This window comes from Moschus berezovskii, chromosome 25 (assembly GCF_049115385.1).
Source record: "Moschus berezovskii isolate FMDL1 chromosome 25, NW_MosBer_1.0, whole genome shotgun sequence".
NCBI lineage: Eukaryota > Metazoa > Chordata > Mammalia > Artiodactyla > Moschidae > Moschus > Moschus berezovskii.
The window spans coordinates 1581689-1599767 of record NC_142484.1 but is presented as its reverse complement, the minus strand read 5'-3'; the positions used below and the strand labels follow the sequence as shown (position 1 = coordinate 1599767).

Here is an 18079-nt window from a genome sequence, read left to right as displayed (position 1 = left end):
TCCTGAGTGCACTCCCAGAGCATGGTCCCCTTTCCCGAGCCTCGGGCCACCGGCTGGCTCCCCCCGCACTGGTCCCCGCTCCCCAGGCTTCCAGGGCCCAGCCTGAGGCGTCCCTCACCCACCCCCATGTTCGTTCGCTGTTTCTTTACTTTTCTGAACTGTTGGGGTCTCTCTGCTGCCCCCGGACTCTGCCAGCCCCCATGGCCAGGGGACTCGGGACTGGCCCTCACCACCAAGCATTCACCAGACCCCGGGGCCCTCCACAGTGTGTCCTCTCTGCCCATCCCCACCCTCGAAGGCCCAGAAACAATGGATCCCTTCTGTGGAGGGGTTGAACTGTGTCCCCAAACCGCAGGCTGGAGTCCCGCTGGCCAGCACCCCAGAACGGGACCTTATTTGGAAACAGGGTCATTGAAGATGCAATCAGTTCAGAGGCGGTCACTAGGTCATAATTCAGGACAACTGATGTCCGAACAAAAAGGGGAAACTTGGAGGCAGGCTCTGGCCTGTCGGGAGATGCCCGCTGAAGGTGGAGCGAGGTGGGGGTGGCGCGTCTCAAACCAAAAAGCCCCAGGAAACCACCGGCTGCTGGGGAAGGGCCAGGAGGAACCCCTGTGACAACTGGGTCCCCGCCTTCTGGCTCTAGGACGGCAGGTGTGGGAGCCACTCCGGGACGCTCACACCACTGCCTCCCGCTGTGTGTCCAGCAAAGAGGCTCCGACACTGGCTGACGCTGGAGGGTGAGAGACACCCTGCTTCCATGCCTGAGAGGCGGGGACCATGGCAGCCGTGCCAGAGGGTGCCCCGGGGCTCTGGGGCCCATGGGGAGCAGTGTCCCCCCACTCACCGGGTTCCTCCTCCTTGGCCGCACCTCGTTCAGCCACCCTCTCCTCTCCTGAGGCCCAGCTCCTGCCCTGAGGCTCTGCCTGACCCCAAGTTCAGCTGCCCCCCAAGTCCCAGGGCCGGCCAGCCGCTGGCCGTGCCTCCAGCCTCCCCTGCTCCCTTCACCCCACTTCTGCGTGCGTGTGCTAGAACCTCACAGTGTCAGGCAAAAATGCCCCTGGCCCGCCCTCTCACACCTCCACCCCTCTCCTCCACTCGGCCAGGTCCAGCCCACGTGGGCGAGGCCCCGCTGGGGACCCAGTGTCCGAGCCCAAGGGCCCCGGTGCCCCGCTGGGGGGCAGGTGAGGAGAGCTGGCCTTCCTCAGACGAGCTCAGGGTCCACCCAGAAAGCAGACACACCGTCGATCATACAGACTCCAAAGGGGCCTTCAGGAGGCAGAGGCCACGCCCAGTCCCTCTCACTCCAGCCTGGCACGGCCCCCAGTGGCACAGAGGACCGGGGGAAGTGAGTCCTGCGGGAGGCTGGGGTGAGCATCAGGGAGGCTTCTGGCCCCTGAGGTGCCGAGCTGAGGCATACAGGTCCTAAGGGCTGGCCAGGAGGAGGTCTGGGCGAGGCAGACGGGGGCAGAAGGGCCCAGATGCACTGACTCTGCTTGTGAGATGCCCAGGCAGACCACCCCAGGGAGGCTGGGCCACGGACGAGGTGGCCTCCGAGGCCCAGGTGAGACAGGTCCCTGGGGAAAGCAGGTCACACCCTGCAGTGACTGGGTGGTGAGGTTCTGGGGACCAGGGTGGTGAAAGAGAGAGAGGGTGGGGTGAGTGAGGAGCAGCCGTCAAAATCAGGAAAGTGGTCGGTGCAGGGACAGGTCAAGGCAGAGGAGGGTGACACACGTCTGATCCGGTTGGAGCGCTGACGGTGTCCTTGTAGGAAGAGGCGGTCAGGGCTCAGGCACACACAGGGGTGACCCTGGAAGATGCGGGGAGGAGACGGCCGTCCGCACGCCCAGGAGAGGGGCCTCAGGAAGGCCAGCCCCGCCCGCACCCGAGGTCTGGAGTTCCGGCCTCCAGGCCCGGAGATGTGAGTCCTGCTGTTGGACTTGCCGGGCTGTGCTTCGCCTTCAGCGGTGCCCTGGACGCTGATTCAGGGATGTGCCCCCCCAGGGAAGGAAGGAGCTGCTGTAACGAACAACCCCTCACCTCGGGGCTCAGCGCCAAGAGTGCTTCACCCTCAGCCCCATCCAGGTGGGAGGGGAGGGGCCCGTACTCATCCTTGGGCTCCAGGCCCCTCCTCTAAGGACCTTGGAGTCCCGGCTGGCAGGGGCAGGGTGGAGAGACCATGAGGGAAGCTGGGGACGGGGGGTGAGAAGTCGGGGTGCCTGGAGGTGCTGGGGACCCAAGCGTGGCATCGGCAAGCACAGACAGGAAGCGGGAGAAGATCAGGTCTCGGGAGGATCCAGACATGGATGCCAACCCCGGAAACCCTAGCAGAGACGTCCTGGGGGTTTTGTGTGGGTGTGGGCACAGCGGGGAGAGGCTGGGAGAGAGACGGTCGGCGGTGAGCAGGCCAGAGGGAGGTCCGGGGTCCCCAGCTGCCCCGCGACCCTCATCTGCGCTCAGGCTACCGCAAGCAAGTGTGCGCAACGCTGGGCAGGCTTTACTCGGGGAGGAGCTTCAGGGTTTGGTGGTGCAGCTCCCCAACCCCGTGCTCCCACACCAGGTGAGCTGGGCCCTGGGGTCCTGGCCTGGGGACAGAATGGGACAGGGAGTCTGCAACGGGGGAGGGGAGCAGGCCAGAGGGAGGCCAGGGAGGATGACCGTCGGGCAGACAGGGCGTGTCCACGCTGAGCAGCTGCACCGAGAGGCCAGGTCAGGTGGGGGCCCAGGGGCAGCAGGCGGGTCACAGGAGCCACCGGAGGCCAGGGAACAGATAAGCGTGTCTGTGCACACGTGACCCCTGATGGGGGCTGGGGGTCAGGCCTAGGGGTGCGGCTGGGACCCCTGGGCACCTGGCTGGGTCTCCCTGCAAGGGGGCAGCTTCGGTGAGCCTGGAATTGCCAGAAAGCCAAAGAATGTTCACACTACCGTCCTGTCGTGCTCATTTCACATGCTAGCAAGGCCGTGCTCAAAACCCTCCAAGCTAGGCTTTAGCTGTACGTGAACCGAAAACTTCCAGATGTATGAGCTTTAGAAAAGGCAGAGGAACCAGAGATCAAATTGCCAACATTCGTTGGATCATAGAAAAAGCACAGGAATTCCAGAAAAACAGCTACTTCTGCTTCATTGACTACAAGAAGGCCCTTGACAGGGTGGATCACAACAAACTGTGGAAAATTCTTCAAGAGACGGGAACACCAGACCATCTTATCTGTCTCCCGAGAAGAAGCAACAGTTAGAACTGGACATGGAACACCAAACTGGTTAAAAATCGGGAAAGGAGGACATCAAGGCTGTATATTGTCACCCTGCTTATTTAACTCATATTCTGAGTACATCATGCCATACGCCGGGCTGGAGGAAGCACAAGCTGGAATCAGGATTGCCTGGAGAAATATCAACAACTCAGATATACAGATGACACCACCCTTATGGCAGAAAGTGAAGAGGAACTAAAAAGCCTCTTGATGAGGGTGAAAGAGGAGAGTGAAAAAGCTGGCTTAAGACTCAATGTTCAGAAAATGAAGACCATGGCAAATAGAACGGGGAAAAGTAGAAGCAGTGGCCAATTTTCTTTTCTTGGGCTTGAAATCACTACAGAAGGTAACTGCAGCCATGAAATTAGAAGACAGTTGCTTCTTTAAAGGAAACTTATGACAAACCTAGACAGTGTATTGAAAAGCAGAGAGATCACTTTGCTGACAAAGGTCTGAATAGTCAAAGCTATGGTTTTTCAAATGGTCATGTACGGATGTGAGAGTTGGACCATAAAAAAGGCCGAACGCCGAAGAACTGATGCTTTCAAACTGTGGTGCTGGGAAAAAACTCTTGAGAGTCCCTTGGAAACCAACCCTGAGTATTCATTCGAAGGATTGATGCTGAAGCTAAAACTCCAATACTTCGGCCACCAGATGCAAAGAGCCAAGTTGTTGGAAAAGACCTGATGTTTGGAAAGATTAAGGGCAGGAGGAGAAGGGGACGACAGAGGATGAGATGGTGGGATGGCATCACTGACTCCATGGACATGAGTTTGAGCAGGCTCCAGAAGGTAGAGGGGGACAGGGGAGCCTGGCATACTGCGGTCCACAGGGTCCCTAAGAGTCGGACGCGACCGAGTGACGGAACAAGAACCTCAAGGAGCCGAGCTCCGGAAGGAGAAGCCATGCGAAGGGGATGGCCCCTGGGCTGGCCGTGAAGGACTCCAGGTGGAAGGTCTGTGATACCGCCGTTAGAGCGGCGTCCTCTTTCTATCCGAGGTTTTCAGTATTTGTCCCAGCCATCTTGATTTACAGCGGGGAGAGGCCGTCTGGGGGTCTTCCCCAGGCCCCCCGGGACAGTGGAGGACGAAGGCCAGCAGTCCAGCAAGGACGCTGGTGATGGGGTGGTTGGGAGGGGGCAGACACGAGCAGAGCCTTGGGGGCCCGGTGTGGACAGCGGGCATGCAAACTCATGCCCCAGCTGAGGGTATCTCCCTTCTACACAAGGTCATCGTGGCCCAGACCGTGTGCCCTCAGCCCCAAGGGCTCACCGAAGGCCTCTTGGCAGAGTCCAGGAGAGACTTCCCGGCCTGACGCTGAGGCAGGTGTGTCATGGAGGAGTGACTCGGGAAGCTGGGAGGACTCCCAGAAGGATCAGAGCTCCGTCCTCACCTGTCCATCCTGTGAGGCAGGTATACTCACCTGCAAACCCATTTCATAGTTGGGTAAACCGAGGCCAAGCCACTGTGAGGGGGAGTGAGTGAAGGTCAGGGAGGAAGGTGACAAGGAGGCCCAGGGCTGGAGCTGGAGGAGGAGCAGGTCTGGGCCCGGATGAAGCTGGTATTGGGGGACCAGAGGGGACAAATGTGGACAGGTTTCCAGGGGCAAAGCTAAGGAGGTGAAGCCCCATGGGCCCCCCAGGCGGACACTCCCCTGGCTTTCCCTTGGCCAGGAGAGGGTGCAGGTGAAGGGGGAGGGGAAGCCTGTCTCACAGGTGCAGGGAACCCAGGGCCACAGCCCGTCCTGGTCCACAGGGTTCGTCCACTCCCGAGTGGACCCTGGCAGTGTCCCATCCCTGAGGCTGGCCCCTCCCGCCCTGCCTTGTCTCCTTGGCCCACCGCACTTGAAGAAGGGTGGGCCCGGAACCCTCCCGAGAACGCCGTCTGGGTCCCCCGACTCCCACCATCAAGTGGCAGACTTTATTTTCTTGGGCTCCAAAATCACTGCAGACGGTGACTGCAGACATGAAACTGAAAGACGCTTATTCCTTGGGAGAAAAGCTATGACAAACCTGGACAGTGTATTAAAAAGCAGAGACATCACTTTCCCGACAAATGTCGGTGTAGTCAAAGCTATGGTTTTTCCAGTAGTCATGTATGGATGTGAGAACTGGACCATAAAGAAGGCTGAGTGACAAACAACTGATGCTTTCGAACTGTGGTGCTGGAGAAGACTCATGAGAGTCCCTTGAACTGCAAGGAGATCAAACCAGTCAATCCTAAAGGAAATTAATCCTGAATATTCATTGGAAGGACTGAAGCAGCAGTACTTTGGTCACCTGATGCATAGTCGGCACATTGGAAAAGAGAAGGGACGACAGGAGGAGATGATCGGAGGGCGTCACTGACTCGATGGACGTGAACCTGAGCAAAGTCCAGGAGAGGGTGAAGGACAGGGGCTCCTGGCCTGCTGCTGCCCATGGGCTCACAGGTACACCTGAGCAACTGAACAGCCATTTTGCCGTTGTTTAAGGGTTTTCTTGGTTTGACCTTTTTTTAAAAAAAAGGTTTAATTGGGAGGAAATTATTTCAAGCAGGTGGGAAAGTTTTAAGACTGACACTCAGAGCCCCTGCGCGTCCTCAGCTCCGTCACCTGCCGTCCCTCTGTCCCTCTTCCAGGCTCCTCTACTCCTAAGGATTCACGGTCTCCTTCCTGAAACGGGAGCAGCCCTCTCCCCAGGCCACAGTGCGGACCCAACCTCAGTCACTGCTGAGCTCTCACCGGCCACCGCCTGCCTGACAACCACCTGTCCTCCTTTGCTTTGCTCTGGCTTCGCTCTGCCCGCTTCCTTTCTGGCCCCGAGACGGTCCTGGCTCATGGCCCCTGTTCTCAGCCGTCCACCCCGAGCCCTGGGCACTTCCTGGGGGACAGCCTAGGGACCCAAGCCCCAGGTGTCTGGGCACCCTCGCAGGGGCAGGACGGAGCGAGCTGCAGGCCCAAACCCATGCACACCCCCAGCATTCAGCCAGTCTCCGCCAGGCTCACCCAGCCCCCCGGCCCCGCCGAGCCAGGTCCCCTGGACCTGCTGTGGCTGCGGCCCTCCCTGACCTCCAGCCTCACCCCCGGGGGGCACGTCCCCTGCACATCTTGCCGCCCTCCTCCTGCCCTCGGGGCTCCTTCCCGGGCAGCGTCCAGCTCGGGCGCTCCAGGAGTCACTGCCTCCCCCCACCCATTGTCAGGGACCTTGCCCAGCGCTGAGGACGCTGAGACTCCGACTTCAGCCCGGACCCCTGCGCCCAGCTGTCTGCCTGGGAGCAGCCACGTCCTCGGCCCACTCTGCGCACAGGCCTGGCGCCCTGTGTCCCTGGTCCCCCGCGTCCTGGAGGCTCTGCCTCTCGAGTCTCTCTCACCCACTGCTGCTCTCCCCGAGCCCTCAAGGGGGCTGACAGTGGCTCCCTTCCTGCCTCCAGCCTCGACCATTCTCCATGCTGCAGAGAACTTTCTAGAAGGCAGAGCCCTCGACACTTGCCCATTCCCGGACTACGTGCTTCCCAGATCGGGCCCCTGTCCACACGACTGCAGGGACCTGCAGGTCACTCAGGAGTGCCACCCTCCAAGGGCCGCAGAGAGCTGTGGGGTCAGGCCGAGCCGCATTGGGTGGGTGTTTGCCGGTTTGGCGTGGTTCGCATGGCCTTCTGTCATGTCGCTCGTTCATTGGAAAGTACCCATAACAAGTCCCGATGAGTCTGGGGGCTTCCCAGGTGGCTCAGACAGTTGAGAATTCGCCTCCAATGCAGATGTGGCTTCGATCCTTGAGTTGAGAAGACCCCCTGGAGGAGGGCATGGCTACCCACTCCAGTATTCTTCCCTGGAGAATTTCATGAACAGAGGAGCCTGGCGGGCTACAGGCCATGGGGTTGCACAGAGTTGGACATGACTGAAGGCACACACACACACACCTATACGTCTGTCCTGCCCCAAAAGTACGTCACCTGCCACCTGCCCCCCAGCCCAGGGAATCACTCTCTGGAACCTCGTGTTAGACATTTGCTTGCATGAAGATCATTCCCCAAACCCGTCAGAGTCGGGTCCCGCCTTTGGGGGTCACATCCCTGGGGTGCCCCACCCCCAGCCCGGGGATAGGGCCACGCCGCCTTTCCCTGCACAGTTGCTGGGCTCACTCTGCAGGGTGGGGGTAGGTACCACCTCCGCCCCTGGGAGCTCTGGCACCGCAGTCCCTCAGTACTGGAGCCCACACTGCCTGCCGCCTGCCCGTGCTTGGCTCTGCACTCGGCGAGCCTCCCCTTCCCGCCGTCGGGAGCGCTAGGACTGGGCCGAGGGCTTGCTGGGCCCGCCCTGAGCCGCAGGGCAGCCGAGCAGGAGGGCCCGCAGGAAGGTGCTCACAGGACGGAGCCCAGTACCCACGCTGCAGCAGCAGGGCCTGGCCAGGGCCTCGGGTGGGCTGGCGTCCCTCCCTCGAGACTCAAGGCTCCGGGCCCCTGCACATCAATCGCGGGGGCATCCTGAGGGCAAGGGCAAGGTGGACAGCCGCTCCATCACCACTGCGGCCTGGCCTCCCCACCAGAGATCTGAGTGCGGGGCCTTCGCGGACCATGCCGTCATCCTTCAGGAGGAGGCTGAAGGTGGCCTTGCTGTGACAGTCCTGTCTGGACCTGCCAGGGACATCGTCCCCTGATGTGGGGGTGGCCAGGGCCAGGGGCGTGCAGGAAGGAGGGCCAGGCCTCCCACTGGGCCTAGAGAGGGGCTGCCTTGTTCTGTCACCAGCCCCTCGAGGCCCCCAGCAGTTTGGTCCAGGACCGCCCCCCAAGCCCCTCTGGGAGTCTGGGGTCTGGGGAGGGGCAGCTGGGAGGAATGGGCTGCCTGTGTGGGGAGGGAGCCCCCCAGGCCCCTGCGTGGACCGCGGCCTCAAGGACAGTGTCTCTGGGCCCTGAGGGGCCTCTGTGACGACAGCGACAGCAGACACACGGTTGTCTCAGGGTGGCGCTCTGAAACGGCCCCGGCCACCTGTGCCCAGGCCTGGGGGTCTGACCGCCGCCGCCACCCGGCCACCCCAGCGGGTGGGCGAGGAGGAGGGCTCCTGGCCTGGAGCCCACCCTCGCAGGACAGCCGGGACCCCCACAGCCTGCGTGTGGCTGCCCCACGTCCAGCCCAGGCACAGTCTCAGGGCCCTCCCGGGGCGGCCTGTGGACAGAGGCTGGGGCGGCGCCGGAGCAGGGCAGGGAGCAGCAGACGTGGGGTTGGAACCCTTTATTGACGGGCGCCGAGTCGGCTCGGGGCATGGGAGGGGGGCCTAGGACTCGGTCTCGAACATCTTCTTGCGGCCCTCCATGCCCGACTTCTCCTCGATGTTCTTCCTCCAGTCGCCCACGTCCCGCAGGTCGCGCTCCTGCCGGTGGGACAGGGCTCAGGCGGGCGCCACGCCTCCTGGCCGCCGCACGGCCCCACGGCCGGCCCCGGGGCTGGGCCTCCCGCCGCGAGGGAGCAGCCTACCTTCTCGGTGTCCTCCTTCTTGACCTGCTTGAGGTTGGCCCGCAGGTCCATGCACACCTTGTGCTTGGAGCCCAGCAGCGCCTTGAGCATGGCGTCGGCCGACATTCGCACGCGGCGCAGCGGGGGCCGCTTGAACTTGCCCCGCAGGTCGAACAGCTTCTGGTTCATGTCCTCCAGCTGCAGGGCGGGCGGCAGGGCTGGGCGGGCGGGCAGCGGCGGCCGGGCCCGCCGCCGGGCGACCCCGCACCCCCCGGAGCCCGCGCCCTCCCGCCTCTCACCTCCTTGGTGCTCTTCTGCACCCGCACCTCCATGTCATACTTCTCCTCCTCGGCCGCGTCGATCTTGGCATGCAGCTGCCTGCAGAGCTCCTGGCGGCGGACGTCGCCGGTGGGTGGGTGACCCCATGCTTGGCATCCACCCCGCTCATCCTCCCGACGCAGGGGGAGGCCGGGCCAGGCCAGGGACGCAGCCCGCGGTGCGGGGGGGCCCTGGGTACCTGCACTTCAGACATGGAGCCGGGCAGGTGCAGCGGCGGGCAGTGCTCCGAAAGGTAGTTCTGCTTCTCTGCCTCCCGGCGGCCCTCCTCCTTCTCCAGCTCCGTGGCAGCGATCTGCAGCATCACGCTCTGGGGATGGGGTGGCGGGCAGCGGGCGGTGAGGGGCCGCGTCTGACCAGGCCACTGACCCCCCAGGCCACCCTCCCAGGCCCGCATGTACCTTCAGGTGCTGCCTGCGGGCCGTGATGGCCCTGTTGCGCTTCTGCAGGGCAGGGGAGAGGAGGCGCAGTCAGGACTGGCCGGTGGGGGGTCCCGGCACCCCACACCCCTCCCTGCCCACCCGGCCAGCCCTGCATCCTGCCCAAGGCATGGCGGGGCCTGGGCCTGGGCCTGGTGGGGGGACACCAGCCCGGGACACAGGGCCGCGTGGTGACCCTTTGCTGGGGCAGCCCTTCTGGTTGGGAGGCCTGGGGTCTGGAGAAGAGACTTTGGACAGGGAGGCCGAGAGGAGGGCAGAGGAGACCCTCGGGCCCAGGGGGTGGGGGCGGGGTGCAGCCATGAGAAAGAAGAAGCGAGTCCCCGGTGACCCGGCGCAGCCTCACTTCCCCTGGCCCGCGGGAGGGGCCCACGGAAAGGCCACTTCCTCTGTTTGTCGGTGTCTTGGCAGGCAGGGTGCGGCAGTTTCGCCCACAGGGTGACAGGCAGTCTCCCTGAGCCTTGGAGCTCCAGCTTCAGGCCTGTCCTGACTTGGGGGTCCCATCCCCTCTGTGTTTCACCCCCAAGCGGGTACTCACCTCCTCACTGTCCCAGGAGGGCGGGCAGGGGGTGGGGGAGAGAGAAGAGAAGTTAGGGCCATGGGGCTGTGTGATGGGGCGGGCGGGTGAACAGGGTGGCCAGGTGGGGACACACGGAGACCCCCACCCAGGGCTGGGCGGTGGGGCCCCAGGGGCAGCAGCCTGGGGGTTTCACTTACTCCCCCATCGTGCAGTCCTGGGCTGATAGCCTGCGGGAGAGAAAGGTGAGGGGTCAGGGCCCCTGCCCGCCTGCCCTGTACCCGGTGGGGTGAGGGAGCACAAACCCACCCCCACCCCCACCTCCTTCAGGGCCATGTCTTGGAATTCCCCAGGGCGGGGGAGGCAGTAAGAGGAGAAAGTGTGCCCAAAATGTCCCCGCGGGCCTGGAGTTGCTGCAGCTGTCCCCACGGGAGGGTGGGTCTGGCCAGCGCAGGTGGCCGCCTGAGCTGCCGGTTATTTTTAGCTCTGCTTCTTCGGCTTCTGGCCCAAGCGCACACAAGATGCTGTCCCCCAGTAGGGCCTGGGGTCCCTCACACCATGAAATCCCCTTCCCACGGCCCAGAGCCGAGGCCTGGCCGTTGCCGTGCCATCCGGGACCCCGTGCCACGCCAGCCCCCTCCAGAGGCGCCTCCCTGCAGCCCTCTGCTCTGCAGAAGTCCCCAGACCCCGGACCCCCATCCTGGCCCCGAAGAAGTCCCTCTGCGAGGGCCCTCCTGACGCGCCCGTGCTGGCCTCGGCGGGCTGGGCCGGCCTCACCTCGCGTCTGGGCAGCGGCGCTGGGACCGAGGTCAGGCCAGCAGCGGCGAGTCAGGATGGTGGGTCCGGGGGAGGGCTATAAATGGCCTCCCCCAGGCTGGGCCCCCGCTCAGAAAGGGCATGGAGTCCTCCTCAGACCAATGGGGGCACAGGCACCTCCCCACCTGCCCAGGCCGCCTGGCCCGGCCCCACCGCTGCCGCTGCTGCCATCCAGGCCAAGAAGTCTTGGGAGGGGGTGCTGAGGCTGGGTTGGTCTATTTAGGGCGAGGTGACGACTTCGAGTTGCCTCTCTCATATCTTGCAAGGAGCCCAAGGACAGTGTGACGGCCTCAGCAGCTGTGGTGCCCAGCTCAGAGGTCAGCCGAGGGGTCACTCCAGCCCAGCCCCGTCTGCCCAGAGTCAGGGTCCACTCTGGGTCCCCCTTGGCTTCCCCAGGCCTCTGGGCCCCGGGAAACAGCAGCTTGCTCGCACTCTGCTGCCCGCTGCCCCTCTAGCCCAGGGGCGGCTCGAGCGTGGGCTGCTCACGTGTTCCCTACCTCAGGCTGGCCTGGGGCGAGGCCGAACCCCAGACGCGGCCTCGGGCCTGCAGCAGCACTAGGGGCTCTGGGCCGAGGGTGGGGGGACTGCCCTTCAGGGGTGGGATCCCACCTTCCTCCCAGAGCAGGACGGGAGGCCCCAGATGGACGTGCAGCCTTGCCCGACCACCCTGTCCGTGGGCTGGCTCCCTGCACAGCTCGGAACATATCCTTCAAACCCAGAATTTCGGCGCCACCCGCCTGGGAACCTCTCCCTGACCCGAGGGGGCCCAGGGCCCGCCTGGCTGCTCAGGCAGGCCCAGCACTGCCCTCCTCACCCCAGCCCCGGCCTGCGGCCCCCACCCTGGCCCCCAGCCAGCACAGGCCCCTGGACAACCATGACGTGGCCCCTCCGAGCTGGGGGCTCTCGGCCACGGGGAGGGTTAGGGAGCGCTGAAGCCATCCAGACGTGTGGGGATTAGAGCTGCTTTCTGGGCCAGGCTGAGCCCCACAGGCCCCGGGGTTGCTTCTGCAAGCAGCTACTGCCCCCTGCTGCGCGTGCAAGGGAGGCCCCGCACCACCATCCAGTCGGTCTGGGGGCTTTGTGGGGGACTGGGGTGGCCCCAGGAATTGGGGCTCCCTCTGTCCACGGTCACCACCCCCCCAAACAGCTGCCTCTTTCCCAGGGTGTCCCCAGGGGCCCATCCTTAACTCTCTAGTCACAGATGGGGGCCCCATCTCCCGGATCATCCCCAGCAGGCCTGAGGGGCCCCTTTGCCCTCACTCAGGGTCAGGTGCCAGTCAGAGTCCTCAAGGCCTGGCTGAGCCATGAGAGGAGACCCTCTCCCTGTCCACGGGAGGGGCCATGGCAGCGTCACGAGCCCCTTACCTGCTGTGCCCGTGGAGCTCAGGAAGGACACACGGTGTTGGGGGAAGGGGTTTATTACAGCGGGCCCCGGGGCAGTCCGCATGGGGAGACCAAGGCCCAGGGCTGCCCTCAGAAGCCGGGCAAGAGCAGACACAAGCGGAACTGCAAGGCCAGGGCCTGGTCCACCTCCCTGGCCAGCTGCAGGCGGTACCACTGGGCAATGGGCTGCCGGGCCTGGGCCAGCATGTCCACCCAATGCTTCAGGGGCTGACCAGTGGCCCTGGAGCCCAGCAGCACTTTGCCACAGGCTCGGCCCGCAGCTGGGGGCCCCAGGCCCAGACGACCAGCACCAGATCCACACTCTGGGGAGAAGCAGGCAGAAGTGTAGGAGGAGGGGGAGAAAGACAGCGGTCAGTTTGGCCCTGAGTGAGGTCCCCCCGCCCCCTCCTCCAGGCAGCCCACCTGGATCTGGCTGAAGGGCACAAAGAAAGTGAAGGCCTCGTTGAGGTAAGGGGTGGCCGAGCCCTTCCTGGCCGTCTTTTTCTTCTTCCACTTCCTCTGGTTCAGCATGAGCTGGACCTTCATGTAGGGGTCTGCGCGAGTGAAGGGGTCAGAGGGCCTCCCAGGTCTGAGGGCTGAGCCTTGGGTTCCCTCTGTCCATGTGGAGGGGTGGGTCCAGCTCTCACCTGCCAGCGCCAGGCTCAGGCCTCAGGCCTCCAGCACGACCACGGTCAGCTGGCCCGAGCCGGGCACGTAGCGGAGTGAAATGCAGAGCTCCTTGGTCTGCTCAGGCTGCGGGCAGCATGAGAGGGCCTCAGCTGCCCCCCAGCACGTGGAGCCGGGTGGGGGCAGGAGCCTGGGGCAGGCGGGCTCACCTCGGCCGTGGCGGGCGGGCCCAGTGGGCGCCAGCGCTCCAGAACACGCTACAGGTCCATGGAGCCCAGCGGCAGGGTGAGCGCGCCCAGCGGCCCGTGCTGGGAGAAGCGCCTGTGGTCCAGGAGCAACACTCACAGGGCGGTCCGGGGCAGCTCGGCGGGCGGCACCTGCGGGAGGGGTGTGAGCCACCCAGCCACCCCGCCCAGGCCCCCAGGCCCAGCCCCGACTCACGTGGAAGGAGCAGGTCTCCTCAAACACGGGGCACAGCGTGCCACAATGCAGCTTCGTCTCGTGTGTGTGCCCGGCATCCGGGGGCAGGCTCAGGCAGGCGTAGGGGTCTGCCATGCCGCCCAGGGCCCCGGGCCTCAGGTCTGCAGCTTGCTTGAGGCCCACCCTGATCTAGCAGCCAGGGGGCTGTTTCAGCCAGGGGCCCCTCCCCGGTCAGCCCTGTACCACCCAGCACTGGGCGCCCGCCCTTCTCCCGTCACCCTCCAAAATCCCACTCTTCCTCTGGGACCCCCTCACCTCCTGGCTTCCAGAGTCGTACTCCAGGGACAGCTGCAGGCGCCCCCACTGCTGGGCCCCTCCAGGTCCAGATGCCAGGTTACCCACCTCCGGCTTTACCTGCGTGGCGTCGCGAGGATGCTGACCGTTGTGCAGGCACCCTGTGCCCATCAGAGCCCCCATCCCGCAGGCAGCGGGTCCTCGACGGAGCAGACCTCCAGGCCACTAGAAGGCCACCCTCTGCTCAGCCCTGCGAGACTGGCCGCGATGCCCCCCAGTGCACCTCTCAGGCCACTGCCTTCCACAGGAACCTCTGCGGCTCCCCATGGCCCGAGGCCCCGCTCACCTCTGTCCGTCGCCTCCCCTGCGGGGAAGGCCCCCGCCTCTGCCCTGGGGGTGGAGCTGGCCCCCAAGCCTGGCCCCCCGAGCTGCCCTGGCCCTGGCCCACAGGGGTTGGGTGCCTGCCTCTCACCAGAGGGGTGGTGGTGAGCCTGGCGGCGCCCAGGACCACAGTCTCCTTGTCTCTGCTGTGGGGCCTTTTCCCGCGGCGCCCACAGCAGCAACAGTGGATGGCGCAGAGCAGTCAGGATGAGAGAAGGACACCCGCCGAGACGGCGATGGCACGAGCGCCCAGCGGAGCCCTGGGGCGGCGCAGAGGTGGCCTGAGACAACACTGTGGACGGCAACTGCCCCCCGCCCTCGCCGTCTGCACCCACCCCCCGGGCCGTCTGCACCCTCCCCCCAGTCCCCCAGACTCACAGGGGATGCCCCCACCCCCCGGGCCATCTGCACCCTCCCCCCGGGCCCCCAGACTCACAGGGGATGCCCCCACCCCCCGGGCCGTCTGCACCCTCCCCCCGGGCCCCCAGACTCACAGGAGATGACCCCACCCCCCGGGCTGTCTGCACTCTCCCCCCGGGCCTCCAGACTCACAGGGGATGGGGGTGGCGAGGTCTGGCGTGAGCCCAGGAGTGGCTGTGGTCCCCGCCGGGGTGCAGGCACTGTGGGCGTCTGGAGGGCGCCCCATCTCCTGGCCACACTGCCTTGGAGCAAACGGCCCAGGCGGCCAGTTCACTCACGAGGGTGACCCCTGGGGACCCTGCCCACCATCTCATCTGCCTAGCAGCAGCCAGCTCAATCTGCCCGGGCAAGGAGGCCACCTGGGGTGGCCAGGGCAAGCGTTCCAAGCGGCGCCAGGTGGAAGGAGGTGCTAGGCCCTGGCCAAAGAGCCGGCTTCACCCCTGCGGGTCCAGCCTCTCAGCCACCACCCCGCCCCAGCCCCACCAAGCACCCAGCCTGGGTAGCCCAGCCCTGCCCCCAACGGCCTCCCGAGAACCTTCCACCGCCTTCTTCCAGGAAGCCCTCTCCCGGCTGGCCGCTCTCCCTGGGCCCCGGCCCCACTGAGCCCACCATGATTTGCTAGTGACACGGGTGTTTAATTATGTGTCACCAGCCCCAGAGCAACTGGGGGGTTGGGGTGACAGCTCTGGGGCCCGGGGCTCAGCTAGGGTCACGGGGGTGCAGGAGGGGTAGGAGTGGGGCTCGGACCCCCGGGATCAGCAGGGGCTCATCTAAGCATGTCCGGGCCGTAGGAGGCACCACGGGGGGTACAGCCAGGTGGGGTCAGGCAAGGCAAGGTGCAGCTGGGCGCAGCCGGTATTCCTGCCCGCCTACCTGCCCCCCACCCTTCAGGCAAGGTGCAGCTGGGCACAGCCGGTATTCCTGCCCGCCTACCTGCCCCCCACCCTTCAGCTCTGCTCCTGGGGGCACGGAGCACAGGGCCGGCGCGGCCCACTGCGCAGAAGGAGCACGCCCGCAGGGACCCCCACGGCCCACACACTGGGACCTCAGGCCATGCGAGTCTCCCCGCAATAGCTTGTCCTGGGCTCCCCTCCTCCTGGGGGCACCGGAAGCCTGGTCATAAGACCCAGCCCAGCCCCAGCCCCCCAGGAACAGGCAGGAGTCAGAGCTGGACCCCACACTACCATGCCCCCCACCCACCCTGCTGCAAAGTGCGCGGAGGGTCAGAAGAGGCCCCGCCGAGATCTAACGAACAGCCTCAGTGCTCCCCCACCAGCAGCAGCCCGACCTGTTGAAGGAGGGGCCACAGTCAAAGCGGGGTGTCCTGGCTGCGGGGGTCCTGCACCACAGCCCAGCTGTCTCCCCTTCCCCCCCGAATGAACCTCTCGTCCCCACAGGGTCTGTCCAACCGCAGCGGCAGGGCCCAACCCCAGGGAGCCACCCGCACGAGGAGGGGGCGTCAGGCCGGCCTGGGCTCAGAGCGGAGGCCTAAATCCCGCCGCTGCCAGCTTAGGGAGCTAAGGTTTGGAGCAAGAGGCCGCACGAGTCCTGCATGGGCCCCACAATTGTGGAGCCGGTCCTGGCTGAGGGGCTGCTGGAGAGGCCCCTGTGGTGGAGTGTGGGGGCACTCAGAGTGTTCACAGGACTGAGCGGCTCCTCTGACCACTCCTATGCCGGCTGGCAGAGCGCCCCGGGTGGGCTGGCCAGAGCGGCAGGCCCGCGGGCCCCTGGAGCAGCCCTGTGGTGGACACAGAGGCCCAGCTCCCACATGGAGCTGAAAGCCCCCCTTTACCTGCTGAAATGTCAGAGCCGAAGTGTGTCCTGGCATTAAGAACGCTTCCTTCGCGATTCTCGTGGTTGAGAACACAGGGTGGGTGGTCACTGTCAGGCCAGAATTCCCATCTGTGAGTGTGTGTCTGCACGTGTGCGTGCCTGTGAGTGTGTGTCTGCACGTGTGCGTGCCTGTGAGTGTGTGCGTTCGTGCATACTTGTGAGAGCGCATGCCTGTGCCCTCCCTGTACCCTGCTTGGCTGGTGTCCTTCTCCTGTTTGACCAGAGAGCCATGGACCTCGAACCGCCAGAATTTGGTGAAAGGGGAGCCCCAGAACTGAAAGAAGGGCTTGGGAGCGGACCCGAGAGGACCGCGGGCCCCTGGGCACACCAACCACGGGCAATGGGGGCCCCTGAGGCCTGGGCAGGCGCAGGGTCCCCCTGGACTCCCCGGTTCCCGTGGTGGTTAGGGTTCCGGCCTGCGCGCGGCCACTAGGTGGCACTGTCTGCTCCACCGGCCCGGCTGGGCCCCCAGCCTGTGTCCAGGCCCGGGGTCCTGGGGGCGCTCTCAGGGGTCCCAGGAGGGTAGGTGGCACAGGGGCGGCCCCATGGGCCCTGCTCAGCCCTCTCTGTCCCCGTTCCGACCTCTGGATGCCCTCCCTGCCTGGGCAGTGCCTCCCCAACCAGCCGCTCAGGAAGCAAGAAGTTCCTCCTGGAGTCTACCTTCTGTGGCCCTGCTGGGGAAAACCTCCCGGGTGCTGAGGCCGTTTTTCCCAGGAAGTGGGGGCTAGTGTCCTTCCCGAGTGGAGTCTCAGGCCCCGCCACCTCCTCCAGGGTTCCCTCCAGGCCCCCGCTCATCCTTCCAGTCAGGGTGGCGACCTCCTACCTACCTCCCGCACAAGTTGGTTTGCTCCCGCAGCTGCCAAGCTTTCCTGCTGCTCCATGAGCTTCCCACCACTGCCCCCTCCCGTCCTGCTTGGCCTTGGGGACCTGAATGAGAACCCCTCCTCCAGGAAGCCTTTCCTGGTCACTCCGGGCCCTGGGACCCGCAGGAGTGATGCTGGGCTCCACACTGTGCCCTCCCTCAGTCAGGCATGCCAGCTCTCTCTGGGGGGTACCTCCCCGTCAACCTGGGGCCGGGCACCTACCGAAGCTGCGCTGACTGACCCCTCCACCTTTGGTCTAACTGAAATGTTTGATTCTTCCAGGAAACAAAGTTCCTGTGGGCCTCCTCCCAGAAGAACAGGATTCCCCCAGACATCGGGGGGCAGCAGGCCCGCCCAGCCACCACAGGCTCTCACCTGACACCCGGCCTCCCGGCCTCCCCTTCGGCCCTGGGCGCTGGAAGACGGTGCCCGAGCGCGCAGCTTTGCTCAGCCTCCAGTGGCTGGAAACTCTGCTTGGGGTGGGGTGGGGGGTGGCGGGGTGTGGGAGGCAGGGCTTCGGGGAGCCCCACCTCGGGGCCGGAACTGCTGGCCCTCAGGGGCCAGGAAACTCCCTTGGGAGGAGGGCCCCTCCCAGGACCCCACCCGCAGGGCTTCCCTGGGGCATCGGGGGTCCTCCCAAAGGCCCTGCTGGGAGGAGTGCTGGCCCTCTGGGGTTGACCTTCAGGTGGGGCAGTGGAGAGATCGGGCTGCACTCGGTTTGTGAAAGGTCTCTACTGGAGGGCGGTGTCCCAAGTCAAGAGGATGCCTGGGTTTGGAGGCGAGCGACTTTCTGGGTCTGCTGGAGCCGAACCCGGGGCACTTGGCACCCAGCAAGGTGAGCGGGGCCAGGCGCCCTCACTGGTGACTGCCGGGCCTGTTGGCCCTTCCGCTGCTGGCTTCCAGAGCCCGGGAGCCTTCTGGAGGCCTCTCTCCGAGCCTCTGGCCCCGGCTGTGGAGGTAGCCGGCGGGAGCCCTGCTCCAGTCTACCGCCAGTGCCTCCTGCTGCAGTGGGCCCAGCCCGGCAGGCATCGGAGCTCCACTCTGCTCTGGCCAGTTTATCTGGTCCAA

General features: G+C 65.2%; 2 protein-coding genes across 2 annotated transcripts; both read right to left on the bottom strand.

Annotated features, from left to right (window-relative positions):
* Positions 1–8447: 8447 nt before the first annotated feature.
* On the bottom strand, positions 8448–9571 carry TNNI2 (troponin I2, fast skeletal type). The gene is made up of 5 exons (XM_055414867.2): positions 9422–9571; positions 9202–9330; positions 8984–9073; positions 8706–8882; positions 8448–8601 (listed from the first exon to the last, which is right to left on the bottom strand). Exons 2-5 carry the CDS (start codon positions 9322–9324, stop codon positions 8506–8508), a joined length of 486 nt encoding a protein of 161 aa, XP_055270842.2. The 5' UTR covers positions 9325–9330; positions 9422–9571; the 3' UTR covers positions 8448–8505.
* Positions 9572–9728: 157 nt separating this feature from the next.
* Positions 9729–17463, bottom strand: SYT8 (synaptotagmin 8). Its single transcript, XM_088832370.1, is given in 13 exon segments — positions 9729–10002; positions 10175–10204; positions 12156–12439; positions 12442–12496; positions 12597–12727; positions 12821–12926; positions 13010–13177; positions 13242–13409; positions 13536–13634; positions 13987–14132; positions 14135–14155; positions 14448–14557; positions 17387–17463. Coding segments are annotated over 10 exon segments (1164 nt in total). The 5' UTR covers positions 14542–14557; positions 17387–17463; the 3' UTR covers positions 9729–10002; positions 10175–10204; positions 12156–12263.
* Between the last annotated feature and the right edge of the window lie 616 nt (positions 17464–18079).

Excerpts from the sequence above, each read along its gene's own strand:
- TNNI2 (XM_055414867.2), bottom strand. The coding sequence starts at position 9,324 with ATGCTGCAGATCGCTGCCACGGAGCTGGAGAAGGAGGAGGGCCGCCGG. Across the intron at positions 9,074-9,201 it reads GCTCCATGTCTGAAGTGCAG|GAGCTCTGCAGGCAGCTGCA; the intron begins GTACCCAGGGCC and ends GTCCGCCGCCAG. Across the intron at positions 8,883-8,983 it reads TGCAGAAGAGCACCAAGGAG|CTGGAGGACATGAACCAGAA; the intron begins GTGAGAGGCGGG and ends CCCGCCCTGCAG.